This window comes from Triticum urartu, chromosome 2A (assembly GCF_056163025.1).
Source record: "Triticum urartu cultivar PI428250 chromosome 2A, HENAU_Tu73, whole genome shotgun sequence".
Classification (NCBI taxonomy): Eukaryota; Viridiplantae; Streptophyta; class Magnoliopsida; order Poales; family Poaceae; genus Triticum; species Triticum urartu.
The window spans coordinates 31,223,783-31,238,139 of record NC_141874.1 but is presented as its reverse complement, the minus strand read 5'-3'; the positions used below and the strand labels follow the sequence as shown (position 1 = coordinate 31,238,139).

General features: G+C 47.5%; 1 protein-coding gene across 1 annotated transcript; it reads right to left on the bottom strand.

Annotated features, from left to right (window-relative positions):
- Positions 1-3,406: 3,406 nt before the first annotated feature.
- On the bottom strand, positions 3,407-10,243 carry LOC147983225 (uncharacterized). Its single transcript, XM_087540670.1, has 2 exons — positions 9,233-10,243; positions 3,407-3,601 (listed from the first exon to the last, which is right to left on the bottom strand). The coding sequence occupies exons 1-2, from the start codon at positions 10,241-10,243 to the stop codon at positions 3,407-3,409; spliced, it is 1,206 nt and encodes a 401-aa protein (XP_087396796.1).
- Between the last annotated feature and the right edge of the window lie 4,114 nt (positions 10,244-14,357).

Below are 14,357 nucleotides of genomic sequence, written 5' to 3'. Positions count from 1 at the left end.
AAGATCTGCGTGAGGCGATCGTAGTTGAAGAGATACTCGTGCGCCTGCCATCAAAGGATGTCCTCCGCTGTCGCGCCGTCTGCAAGTCGTGGTGCCACGCCACCTCCACCCGCGACTTCATGCTCGCGCACCACCGCCGCCAGCCCTTGCTCCCCATCATCGACCACATCGGGTGTAGACACTTCTGTTGCGGTCACAGATGAAAATTATCTCTTCATCTTTTATTTCTACAAAATGAAATGAAATTGATATTAACAGTAACAACAACAACATTCACATTCGAATACAATTCAAGTGAAATTGAATGTTTGACAGCAGCAGTGAACCATAAGCAGTACTATAGTACAGTAGTAGCAAATCCAAACATTACAGCAGTCTAGCAGATAAAAAATGTTCAGAAAACAGCAAGTTATAGTCTTGGTGTGCCTAGCCACTTACCAATCCTAGGCAGAAGAGAGCAGTCATGCGTGTGGCGGAGAGCAGGAGCCAGCAGATCAGGCGATACGGCGAGTGGCGGAGCAGGGCAGCAGGGGACGGCCGGACGGCGGGATGGGCGACGGCACGAGCAGCGGAGCAGGCCAGGAGGATGAGCGGCGGAGGGCGCGGCCGAGCTGCAGAGTCACCGGCGGCCGTCACGAGCAGGGGAGGCCGGAGGGCGCATGCGAGCAGGGGACGAGGAGTCAGGACGTGACTAGGTCTGCGCGTCGGGGGCGAGCTGGGCTGCGTCGTGCGCCCTGCGCACAAGTGTGAAGATTGAGAGCCTGGGCCCTGGCTGTGTTTTGAGCTAAGCCCCGGGCCCATTTAGAAAACATGGCTAGGTAATAACTAAAAGAAAAAGGCACGTCCCGGGCCTGGGCCCTGGTGGCCTGGGGCCCAGATCCGCCATACAGGTACCTGAAGAAAATTTGGTTCAAAATGAACAAAATCATGAAAATCGAGCGTTATTTCATGTGAATGGGGAAGAAGAGGCTGGCGCAGACAACGAGGATGATCTGGCGGCGCCTACTACACTCGTGAGCCTGACTGCCTCGGATCGCTCACGCGGATCCGCCTCGGATCGCTCGCCCAATAGAAGCAGCGGTCGGCCGAACAGGTGACAACAGCGACCTACTTCGTGGGCGGGAGTACGCTGGCCACGCGCGTGCATCCCAGGACAGCGACAGGCTTGGCAGTGACCGAGGGCATGCAGCCAATGGGCGCCTCTACGCGCATGCATCCGACAGCAGTAGTAGGATCTTCTGCGGACAGAAATCTTGCAGCCCAGGATAGCTTCATCTCATGATCCACCACACCAATGACCACATGATCTTCTGCGTCTACCTAGTCTGCACAAGTGGAAGGATCGTCTGGATCTTCTGTGGTTAGTCAGATTGTGCCATTTTCTGTGCAACCACAACAACAACTTGCCACTACTTCAAGGGTTATGACCCTTTACAAAAAGGTATTAGAAATCCAGAAATAAGGAAGGATGGCACTATACCATATGGCATGTTGTGTATTTCAGGTGAACCAGCAAAATTGAGTGATGCACTTGGAGATCCTAAGTGAAAAAAGGTTATGGATGAAGAATATGGTGCTCTCATGAAGAATAAAACATGGCATTTGGTGCCAAGCCAAAGAGGTAAAAATATCATTGATTGCAAGTGGGTTTATAGAATTAAGAGAAAAGCAGATGGCTCTATTGATAGATACAAGGCACGTCTAGTTGCAAAATGATTTAAGCAACGTTATGGTATTGATTATGAGGATACTTTTTAGTCCTATTGTGAAAGCTTCTACCATAAGACTTGTGCTAGCCATTGTTGTTTCCAGGGGATGGAGTCTTAGACAGCTAGATGTTTAGAACGCGTTTTTGCATGGTGTTCTGGAAGAGGAGGTCTATATGAGGCAACCATCAGGGCATGAAAATCAACAAGCACCACACTATGTTTGCAAACTTGACAAAGCTCTTTATGGTCTGAAACAGTCTCCTAGAGCATGGTTCTCAAGGCTGAGCTTACATTGAAGTATCTTGGTTTTTTTTGCATCTAAGGCTGACACGTCTCTCTTCATTTATAGAAAAGCAAATACTGTCATGTTTGTGCTAATTTATGTTGATGATATCATAGTTGCAAGCTCCTCACAAAATGCCACTAATGCTCTCTTGCATGATTTAAGTTCAGAATTTGCCTTGAAGGATCTTGGTGATTTACATTTCTTCCTAGGCATTGAAGTTAAGAAAGTTTAAGATGGCATAATGTTGAGTCAAGAAAAATATGCTACTGAACTTCTAACTCGTATGGGAATGAAGGATTGCAAGCCTTCACCCACACCATTGTCTTCTTCAGAACAACTTTCAGCACATGAAGGAGAACCACTTAAGGAAGAGGAAAGCACAAAATATAGAAGCACTGTTGGAGCTCTACAATACTTGACTTTGACAAGACCAGAAATATCATTTGCTGTAAACAAGGTTTGTCAATACCTGCATGCTCCTACTTCTACTCATTGGTCAGCTGTCAACAGGATTGTACGATATATTAAGCACACTGCGAGTTTGGGACTTCAGTTCAGACGTTCTAGTTCTTCACTTGTTAGTGCTTTCTCTGATGCTGACTGGGCAGGATGTATCGATGACAGAAAGTCAACTGGAGGATCTCTGGTATTCTTTGGTTCAAACCTTGTTTCCTGGAGTGCTATAAAACAAGCTACAATGTCAAGGTCAAGTACAGAGGCTGAGTACAAATCATTAGCAAATGCTACTGCTGAAACCATTTGGGTGGAATCGTTGCTTGATGAATTGGGAATTAAGCAACGTCGTGTTCCATGTTTATGGTGTGATAATTTGGGCCACCTATCTCTCTGCTAATCCAATTTTTCATGGAAGGACTAAACATATTGAATTTGATTTTCATTTTGTGCGGGAAAGAGTGGCAGAGAAGAAGTTGGACATAAGGTTCATTCCATCCAAGGATCAAGTAGCAGATGGGTTCACTAAAGCCTTGCCGGTTAAGCTCTTTGAAGAGTTCAAGAGAAATCTTAACATGGGATAGTTTAGATTAAGGAAGGGTGTTAGAGTTTGAGTAGTACTTGTAATCTCAACTGTCTCTTTCTTCCTCTCCCGATTCTATTCCTACTTGTAATCAAATAGGATTCCTAATCTTTCTCTTGTACCTCACGGCAAGGTGTTTTGCCAACATATAAATAAACATCCGCAGCTCTCCTCCAAGAGAGTAGGAACGCTTTCGCTAATCTAATACTGTTTTGTTTCAAAATCTTAAGAGATCAAGAGAATATGTATATACATGTGCTGCTTACTGATTCTATCATATCCAGTTCAAGTATCAGGAATTAAATATCCACAAAGTAAATAAGAACTTACTTACATTTTACATGGCATAATGAGATCTCAAAGTGCCGATAGGAATCAGTCCTCCTCAATGTTTTGGAAAAATGTATGCTGAACAAGACTCTCTTTGAGCCTATGAGGAAGAACCACTGGCAGGTCATCATCATACTTGAAGTTAGCCACCAAATTGCCTCTTCTGTCACAATGCAACAGCTGGCCATAGCAGCTGACAAGCACATCTCCCTCTTCGGACATGTTCAATGGAATTTTTTTCTGACAAAGGGAATATATTAATATCACAAAGATACCAATTATACCTGGCTTTTGTACCAACAAGATGTCCAAAGACATCAGGGATACACACAGCCAAAAAAGAAAATAAAGAGAACTGAAGAAAAAAGACCCTGCCATAGTGATCAATCACTAGCAACAACAACACTCTAACCACCACCGAAAACAACACTCGGATTACAAAAGAAGTTCTTCAAAAGCAACGCCTTCAAGAAGGAAACAATGCACATGCGTTGCCGTTACCCGATCGAAGATCTTGAGTTTTCACCCTGTTGAAAGTCTGAATTCACACAAAAACAATGCCTTCAACAAAGTCATTGCCAGGACAACCAGTAAAGGCTAGACCTTGGGATTTCACCCTGGGAATCGAAACTCGGTACTCGAGGAGCACTACCAAATTTGCAATCCTTCAGTGTTGCCGCCCCCGCTTGCCGAGGTCGCTGTTGCAAGTCACCAAGCACCTAGCACACAATCTTCAACGCATCCAATAAACCTTCCGCCAATGCTTTAACACCTCCAATCACAGCCGCCATGACTTTCTTTGCCTTTATCATTGCCTTGGAAATCTTGACTTAGACATGTCCCATGACTAAATAATAAAGCGAAGTTTCGCGCCGCACCCCTTGAAGCCATGATGGCTGATAATGCGAGCTCGCGCGACCGGAATCTTCCGATGTAGACATCCAGGGACGCCAATCCATATAGATCTCCAATGAGGAAGACCGGAGAAATCGTGTCGCTTTGGCCTGCAGCCATCCTGTGGCGGCACCACGCCCGAGACCAATTTGTACGTCGATCGGGAGGCACCGAACCACGGGAGATGTTCAATGGAATATGTGTTACTTTATGAGCACGTACCATGTTTCTCCCGTAACCGTGATCCACCACCAGTTATGCAGCGTGGCAGCCTGCACTGGGTATACTGTCACGGCCGGATGAAGAACCTGACGGCAACGTCACGGAGATTGAAGACATAATAGCTTTCGAAACGAGTACACGATGAATGAGACATTCCGCTGGATGCGCCGTCCTGCCCAGCCAGGCCCATGGCTGTTTCTGTTCGAGGTCGACGGCGCCCTTGCCTTGTGCGGCACGTGTGATGGCACCAGCCGCACTGATAGAGAAGTTTGGGTGATGCAGGACTACGAGGCGGGGGTCTGGGCCTTGATGTACCGGATTCACTTATCACGGCGAGTGCACACCTCACCTCGCAGCATGACTCAAGCGAGAGCCGTTATGCCTGCAGGATGGTTGTACTCAACCAACGTGAGCTGCTCATCAGGTTTCCTCGCCACCGGCTGCTGCACTGCCACATTGACGGCCAATTGTTGAGAGACGTGGCAGTGATATGCGATCAGGAGGGCCGAATATATAGATCACTTGTTGTGTACACTTGTAGATTGGCTACATAAGAGGCTTACGAAACAGCAAGTGTACACAACAATAAACCAATCTACAAGAACACACTCTTGTATATTTTGTGCCTTACCATTTTTAGGACAAGTACGGGAGACCCTTCTATCTCCTCTACTCCTAAAGAGGGAGTCCACGGTTGTGATGGTGCGTCGTGTGAAATCGCTTTGTACATCGTCGTTCGTCTGCAGCCCCGCACGTAAGTTTCGCTCGACAGAGAATGTGTGAGCCATACGATCCTAATCAACCACTTGTGAAAGGAAGTTCCGAAATCATGGCCCCACAAGGCCTCAATGGAAGGACTTACCAGTTACCACCTCGCCCATGTTAATATCTCCAGCCTTGCCGTTGTAGCCCTCGCGGTACTCGAAACCTAATCCATGCTTCATCTTGGTGCCGTTTCTTTTCTTTTTTGTTTGCGAGGGTAAAATCTTGGTCTCGTTTCTTTCTCATGATCTATGGCGGCCGTTGCTCCCCTGGTCTGACTGTCCATGGTTTTCTGTGCCGCCAACGGCTCAGTCTGAGCAATGCCGCCATCACCGGCCCCATTCTCCCCCCGTCGTGGTACAGTCAACTCCTCCCCCACCTCCATCTCGTCAATGAAAAATGTGGTTACGCGCAACGATTTGTCAAGGTCGGCAAGGAGGAGATTTTTTTTTGAAAAGGAGGAAGGCCCCCGGCCTCTGCATCTAGGCGATGCTTGCAACCACTTTATTAATTATTCACAAAAGACCTTACAAAGAAATACAACAGTAAGTCTGAAGCCACCGTCTAGGCAACATCTGTGGCTACTCATATCCAATTAATGACGGGATGCTGATAGTCCGGGGGAGGCGAAAGGGAGAGGGACCACCCCAAAGCCTCCAAGAAGGGGTTCGGCGCCAACGGCATCGACTTTACGGGGGGGGGGGGGGGGGGGGGGAGGGGGCACCGTGCTGGCCAGGGGTTTCCCCCAGAACCTCAACCAAATGCCAGATTCGGCAAGCAATCACCAAGATATGGCGTGTGCAGCCGCCGGGGACCGACGCCGGCACAGAACATGGCAGTTCGGGTGCCACCGAAGCTTCTCCAAGGTGGTCCGATGGCCAGCGAGGCGCCGCCGCACCACCGGCGTCCGCAACCACCATGTTGCCCGTGCAGCCTTGAAGGCCGCCCACCAATACCCGTCGGTGCCGCCCGCCGCCCAGGCCAACGGCGCGCGCCACCGGTCGGGGCCGCCGCCCCGGGAGCCGTGGCCCTCCACCCAAGGAGGCGCCAGATCCCCCGCTGCCACCTTCACCAGGGTCGCGCGCGAGCGTCGGGAGCCCTTCTGGCACCGGCAGAGGTGAGGGAGAGAGGGGAGAGAGCGCGATGGTGGCGCTAGGGTTGCCCCCGAATCGCCTTAGAGGAGACGACGCGGTGGGGGGGGGGGGGGAGGGGGATTGGCTATCTCACCTTCGGATAGTAGCTTACTTACCAACGCTAATAGATGGCACGGTCCTATTACGGTTTAAATGTGCACTCTACAATGCTTCATTACTGGAGTTAAATGCAGTGGCGGACCTAGCCTACTGGGCCAGGGTGGGCCAATAGTGCAGTTATACATATAATTTTATTGTTTTCTTTTATTTTTTAGCTTTTTTCCTATGGTAAAAAGGCCATTTTCCAATCTTAGGGTGGGCCGTGGCCCACCCTGTCTACCCTCTACCTCCGCTACTGGTTAAATGTAATGGTGGGTCGTTAGCTTACGATTAATGTGTACACAGAGCCAATTTTAGTAAAATATCGTAGTTCCTACATGGTCCTCTGTTGTTCATGAAATCGTGGTGTATTCGTGGTACAAAATTGAATCGACCATGATGCGATAGGGCAGAATTTGGTGGCCCCAATCCTATGATTCAAAGGGCTTCCATAGGGGAAATTCTTACGGATTAGGTGGATCATCAAACAGGGCTGCTGTTAAAGAATCTCATCGTCTGTGTGGTGTCATGAGATGAATGGTGCAGATACGGACATTTTTTCTAGTTTTCCCATTGCGGACCTGATCGCTTTGGGGCTTTTTCATCGCCTACACATAGTTTTGGTCCTATATGACTTTGTTAATTGCCGGCATGTTTTTTGTGCGTGAGTTTGTGTTGGCTGTGTGCATCCTAGCTATGCAGAGGCCGAGTGTGTGCTTATCGTGTTTGTATCCTCTTGATGCTACATTTTGAGTTAATCCACCCTTTGTCGGAAAAAAAAGATCAAACAGGGCAGACTTCATTGTGTGACTTTGTGCTTGAATTTCAACTCCAATAAAAAACATGCTTGAGGGAACTTAAGGTTCCATTGACTTTAGTTTGATCAAAATTTATAATTTGTAGGCAGGTACTTGAGTTGCCGAGAAATGTTTGTCGTTTTACCATTAAGTTGACCATCAAGCTTTAATTTTTACTAGCAAAAGTGCCCGTGCGTTGCAACGGCGAGAAAGTAACACACACTCTTAACCCAATAACCATGACTCAAGACCCTAATAGGTCCACGTCCTTTATTTTCACATGGCAGGACGTTGTGTTGGCGACGGTGGCCTCAGTACTCACACACGAAAGCACGTTTGAATATGGTCAGTACTAAAGCGTCTCTCTTCCCCCCTCGAGCGCGCGCGCACTCGCTTGGAATAAAATGAGAAATATGTTATTTTTTCCGTGAGGTGTTTTGGACGTGTGCGTGCGTGGTTATCGATGTTTTCTTCTCTCAAATTGGTTTTAGTGGGTGTTCATTTACAATCCGGATCGCCACCGGTACCAAAAAACGGACTACGCACTACAGATTAATTTTGCATGAAAAATATTTTTTTAGAAATATTAAATAGCTAAAAATAACATCATATTTAGATTCTACACATTTTTCTAAGCAAATTTCATATATAACATGTTAAAATCAAAGTTACTGTTTAAAAGATATGGATAATTTTATTTTAAATAAACTCCGGATTGATTAACCAAAAGCACAGGGTTTGTTTTGTTAAAATGAAAAAACGGTTCGGCTGACTTAAATATGGACGGCGGGTTTATTACCTAAAACATCAGGGAGTTTTCTGCGAAAATGCCAAAAAAGGGTTCAGCCCGACTTAAATATGGACGGCGGGTTTATTACCTAAAACATTAGGGGGTTTTCTGCAAAAATGCCAAAAAAGGTTCAGCCCGACTAAAAGATGGACGGCGGGTTGATTTTAACAAACTGCAGGTACTTTTCTGCAAAAGTGCCGACGACGTACGGGCAGAAGCACTATTTGCTTTATTATTAGGGGAGATTGCAATTCACATCTTCATAAGGTAATTCTCTCTTTTATATGAACTCACTAAGGACAAACTAACGCCGGCGGCTTCTGAGGGCCACCTTGTTGATGTGAATAAATTGCGAGACATCACTCGAAAGACCTGCCTGAAATAGCTCGTCGTTTTAATTGTAGCTCACCTCTACAGGGATACAAACTAGAACATGTCAAGGATTGCTCAGGTTTCCTATCCCTTTCTATTTTACCAATTGCGCAGCCGTTAACTTTGTCATCTTTAAAGTTTATGGTGTTTGCCAGCGAAAAAAAGGCTTATGGTGTTCCCCTATGTAGACTTTTTGTTGAGGAAAAATGTTGCGCAGGCTTGTAAGTGTATGAACAAATTCTTGTGGATTAAAATGTTATGCTTGCTCTTTTTTGAACGATTTTTAAAATAAAGTGTGATCAATGTGCATAGACAACTTAGCACAACATAGGAACCCCCAATATGCCTAGACAACTTAGCACAACAGAACGCTCATGAGGCCGCAATCATGGGCCCCAACCACTAGTGTACAATAATTCAATAGGATCATAATTCAGAAGTACAGCACACGTACGATAATAAACACCAAAGTATGGCACACGATAATCACAATGCATCGGAAGGTACTAACTACATCACGAGGAAGAATGGACGGGGCTCATCACTCGCACCATGTCCTTTCTGCTCCTCAAACAAAGCAAGCGGCACAATGCTCTCTTTGAGCGAATACGTAGTGATATGTATGCGGTGGCCGTCTTCGTCCACGACTCCTAGAACCTTACCACCAATGTCACAGTGCAGCAGACGCCCGGGAAGCTTCGATGAGAAACTCACGCTCGTTGACCACACCCATTGTCAAGTCGAATTGCGGCAATGCTGTCATGGCAGCCGACAAGTTAATCCGGTGTCGTAAAACCCAGACCTCCTCCTTGTAGTCCTGCATCACAAAGACATCTATGATGACACCGTCACTGGCACTAAACAAAGCAAGTGCGCCCTTCATCTCCGACAACGATGTCCAGAGTCCCAGTGGGGCCTCGGCGGGGCGGCGCATCCACCGAAACGTCTCGACCGTGGTGTCAAACACCATTATATCGTGCTTGTCGGTGTACTTCCGGTGGTACCGCCCGAGGTCCCAATGCAGGCTGCCATGGTGGAAGGTTGGTGCGCTCAAGTTGGAACAAGGCAGCCCCTTGAGCAACGCGTGTCCTATCGAAGGTGGAGACGATGGAGGCGGCTGTCCTATGAATCTTCTTGGCTCGTCTGACCCTACTGTCATGATGTAGAAATCAGCCGCCACGGAATCAATCCAGTTTGCTGGGAGGACACGGCAGAAGTATAGGACCCGGTACTCGTGGGATGGCTGGTGCAGGTAGAGGCCAGATATGCTAGTGGTGAAACCTTGCCGTCCAGGTTCGAATAGTTGCGGAAGAGGAGCAAACTGGCGAGTGGTAGGGTTGCAGACGTAGAAGATCCTGTCGCTGGCGTGGCCAATCGTGTTGGAGAAGACGAGAAGGCCATCTCGCGAAGCATGGACCTGGAGCCCTGTGAACTCCCTACAAGGCGTAGCATAACGGAGGACGGGCCAAAGCTTCCGATTGCCGGCGCCTTCATCGCGGAAGACGACGTGGTGAGGGTCATCAAATAATGCAGGGACGTTCAAGCGATGGGTGTCACCCATTGCGGCGAACTCCAAGAGACGAGGGTCATCAAGTAATGCAGCAACGTCTCGCGAGTGTTTGATGACGGGGAGCGACGGCTGGTGGAGGTGGTGGGCGAGAAGGAAGTCGCGTGTAGAGGTTGCACGGCGCCACGACTTGCGGACAGCGCGGCAGCGGAGCGTGTCCTTGGGGGGCAGCCGGACAAGGATCTCCCAGATGATGATGGACTCCGGCAGGTCGTCGAGGACGGTCGCGCCACTGCTGTCCAGCATATGGTCTGAGGGAGTGATGGATTGCCAGATGCTCGATCGGTAAGGCAGCTGAAAAGACGACAAAGCAAACCATTGAAGAAGAACACTAGTATGTAAGTAGTACTATTGGGCTATCTATATATCGGGCATAAGATATAGAAGAAGAAAAGAAAACTCACCTTCTACAGGAAGGCAGAATACGGAGGTGCTGTGCAATGTTGAGCTAGGAGAAAGTGAGCAAGAGTTTATATGCTACTAGATCGGCAGGGTGTCAGTTTTTTGGGGAGATAAAACGGATGGGTGGAAGCCTAAGAGTTTACAGGCGTTAATACGGCTTTAATTTGCATGCTTAGTTCAAGGAGGACACTTATACCGGAGCAGCTCTACCATTTGACTGAAAGCCGGTGTGACCCTTGGCCGGAGCTGTTTGAGGTGGACTGCGTGATGGCCCTGTGCGGTACCCGCGATGGCACCTGCTCCACCGACATAGAAGTTTTGGTGATGCGGGAGCGGGACTACGAGTACGGGGCCTGGGCCACGATGTATCAGATTCCTGCCTGGACGATGTTCCACACATCGCCTTCTCGGTTCAACTCGATGTGGAGCTATTTTGCCTGTAGGCTGGTTGTACTCAACGAGCGTGAGTTGCTCATCGGGTTTCCTCGCTATGGGCTGTTGCACCGTAACATGGACGGGGAGTCATTGAGAGATGCGATAGTGATGAGGAGGCCGAAGATCGAGTCTGCACTCTGCAGCATGGAGATCACTCTGTGTTCTCTCCAAGAGAGCATTTTTCCATTTCCGTTCTTCCAGATGCAAGAAGAAGATGGTGTCAACAAGGAACATCCGTTCATCCTAGGGATGTAGGAGTAGGACTATTTGGTTTCCTGCACATGTTCTTTGCTTCTTGGCGGTTCTGAACATTTTCTGATTTTTGCAGTGGCATTTCTCCTATATCAACATATAATTCTTAGTGGTAACTAGTTTTATGTCGTCAACTATTGAGTGTGAACAATCTTTATCAATTTGCTCTCTTTCTATCACAAGAAATGCAACAAACTGGTAATGCTGCATGTCTTGCCTTATCACCAAGCACGAAAGCAAGGATTGAACCGAGCTCTTATGGTTTCATTGGAGTGCATAAATCCACCAAATTAGCACGGACACGATGCAGGCATGTGTCGACATAGCTTGATCAAAGATATTGTGTTTCCATCGGACAGCATAAAGTCGTCTTTGAAACCGCATGTACAACCATCCTTATCCGGGTACTGACGCCTCGATAATCAGATACCTCAGACAGACGTCCCAAACCACATGCCTCCACTAGTAGAAAAAGGGCCATTTGTCCTAGGCCTTTAGTCTCGGTTCTTACACGAACCAGGAAAGATGGGCCTTCACGTGGCCGGTGAGGCGAGCCCAGGCAGGAGGCCCTTTGGTCCCGGTTGGTGGCACCAACCGGGACCAATAGGCATCCACGCGTCAGCAGCTCGCGGGAGCTGAGGTTTTTATTTTTTTAAAGGGGTGGGTTTTGGGGGGTTAATTTAGGTGTTTCATATATTATGTTAGTTAGCTAATTAATAGAGAGAAGTGTCCTCTCTTATTTCCGTGCTTGGTCGACGCTACGTACTATACGTATAGAGAGGACTCGACACGCTAGCTAGTAAGCAAAAATGAAGGAAACAGAAGATCGTCATGAACATATGTATAGAGAGAGAAGTGATATCGACCTCTCCTTCTCCGAGAGATTGGTCAAACAACAAGTTTTCGTATATCTATCTGACGCTACTGGCTACATATATACAATATAAGATCTCTTACAATATAATCCCCTAATTATATATGAACTCAGGGTCCACATGGTATTCTCCGTCTTTATCGATCACGTGGTCAAGAAAGAATGACGCCAATTCCTCTTGAATTGCTCGCATGCGATCTGGTGCTAGGAGTTCATCCCGCATCTGAAACATCTAATTTGAGGAAGGGGGTCAATACATATATATGAATGAATGAAACTCAACACAAATGATGGTAATAAAATAAAATTCTAAATATTATTGCTTACGCACTCATATTGTTTTTTAGTGTAGCCCCGCTCATAGGTCGTGTGGCGGATGGACTCGCAAACGTAGTATCCATAGTAATTATTCCCGGCTTCCTGCCACGACCACTTTACAAGAAATAGAGGTCAATCAAACTGATAAGCAAGCATGCTAAATGGTATTGATGAAACTAGCGCTTGAATGACTAGGAGATGCCTGGAACATGCTAGTAGTACTTACTTTCGGGTGTTTAAATTGCAGCTTCTTCGGCAGTCCCGGAGCTTTTGAGGTGATTTTTTTCCAAACCCTGCTAGACAAAGAAAACAATTACTCCCTCCGTCCCCAAATGTAAGACGTTTTTGACACTATTTTAGTGTCAAGAAACATCTTATATTTTGGGACGGAGGGAGTACTTGATATCAGGAAGTGAACAAAGTTGCCGATATGGTGCGATAATGATCGATTTAACTTACTTCTCAAGCATTTGAGTCATGTCTGCATACTCCTGGGCATCTTTTCGTCTCGGATCTAAGACGGTTACTAATCCCTGCTCAAGCTTAATCTCTAGGAGAACTAGAAGAACGCCCGTGCGATGCAACGGGGCCACATTAACTTTAAGAGTTTAATATTAATATTCTCATACATATCAAATGAAATTGGTGACCTTTTTTACCATCAAATCCTCACACACACACTCTCTCCCTCCCTCTTCCTCAATCTCTCTCCCCCTTTCCCTCTCTCTCTCTAACGCACACACATATCCATCTTATTGTTGGGTTTCGTAGTAATTTCAAAAAATTTCCTACGCACACGCAAGATCATGTGATGCATAGCAACGAGAGGGGAGAGTGTTGTCTACGTACCCACGCAGACCGACTGCGGAAGCGTTGACACAACGTAGAGGAAGTAGTCGTACGTCTTCACGATCCAACCGATCAAGCACCGAAACTACGGCACCTCCGAGTTCAAGCACACGTTCAGCTCGATGACGATCCCCGGACTCCGATCCAGCAAAGTGTCGGGGAAGAGTTCCGTCAGCACGACGGCGTGGTGACGATCTTGATGTACTACAACAGCAGGGCTTCGCCTAAACTCCGCTACAGTATTATCGAGGAATATGGTGGCTGGGGGCACCGCACATGGCTAAGGAATAGATCATGTGGATTAACTTGTGTGTTCTTTGGGGTGCCCTGCCTCTGTATATAAAGGACTAGAGGGGGGAGGCTGGCCGGCCAAGGGAGGGCGCGCCAGGAGAGTCCTACTCCCTCTGGGAGTAGGATTCCCCCCCCCCCCCAATCCTAGTTGGAATAGGATTCGCGGAGGGGGAAAAGAGAGAGAGGGGGCCGGCCACCTCTCCTAGTCCTAATAGGACTAGGGGAAGGGGGAGGCGCGCAGCCCATGTAGGGCTGCCTCTTCTCTTTTCCACTAAGGCCCATCATGGCCCATTTAGCTCCCGGGGGGTTCCGGTAACCTTTCCGGTACTCCGGTAAAATCCCGATTTCACCCGGAACACTTCCGATATCCAAACATAGGCTTCCAATATATCAATCTTTACGTCTGGACCATTTCGAGACTCCTCGTCATGTCCGTGATCACATCCAGGCCTCCGAACAACCTTCGGTACATCAGAATGTATAAACTCATAATATAACTGTCATCGTAACCTTAAGCGTGCGGACCCTACGGGTTCGAGAACAATGTAGACATGACCGAGACACGTCTCCGGTCAATAACCAATAGCGGGACCTGGATGCCCATATTGGCTCCTACATATTCTACGAAGATCTTTATCGGTCAGACCGCATAACAACATACGTTGTTCCCTTTGTCATCGGTATGTTACTTGCCCGATATTCGATCGTCGGTATCCAATACCTAGTTCAATCTCGTTACCGGCATGTCTCTTTACTCGTTCTGTAATACATCATCTCGCAACTAACTCATTAGTTGCAATGCTTGCAAGGCTTATGTGATGTGCATTACCGAGAGGGCCCAGAGATACCTCTCCGACAATCGGAGTGACAAAACCTAATCTCGAAATACGCCAACCCAACATGTACCTTTGGAGACACCTGTAGTACTCCTTTATAATC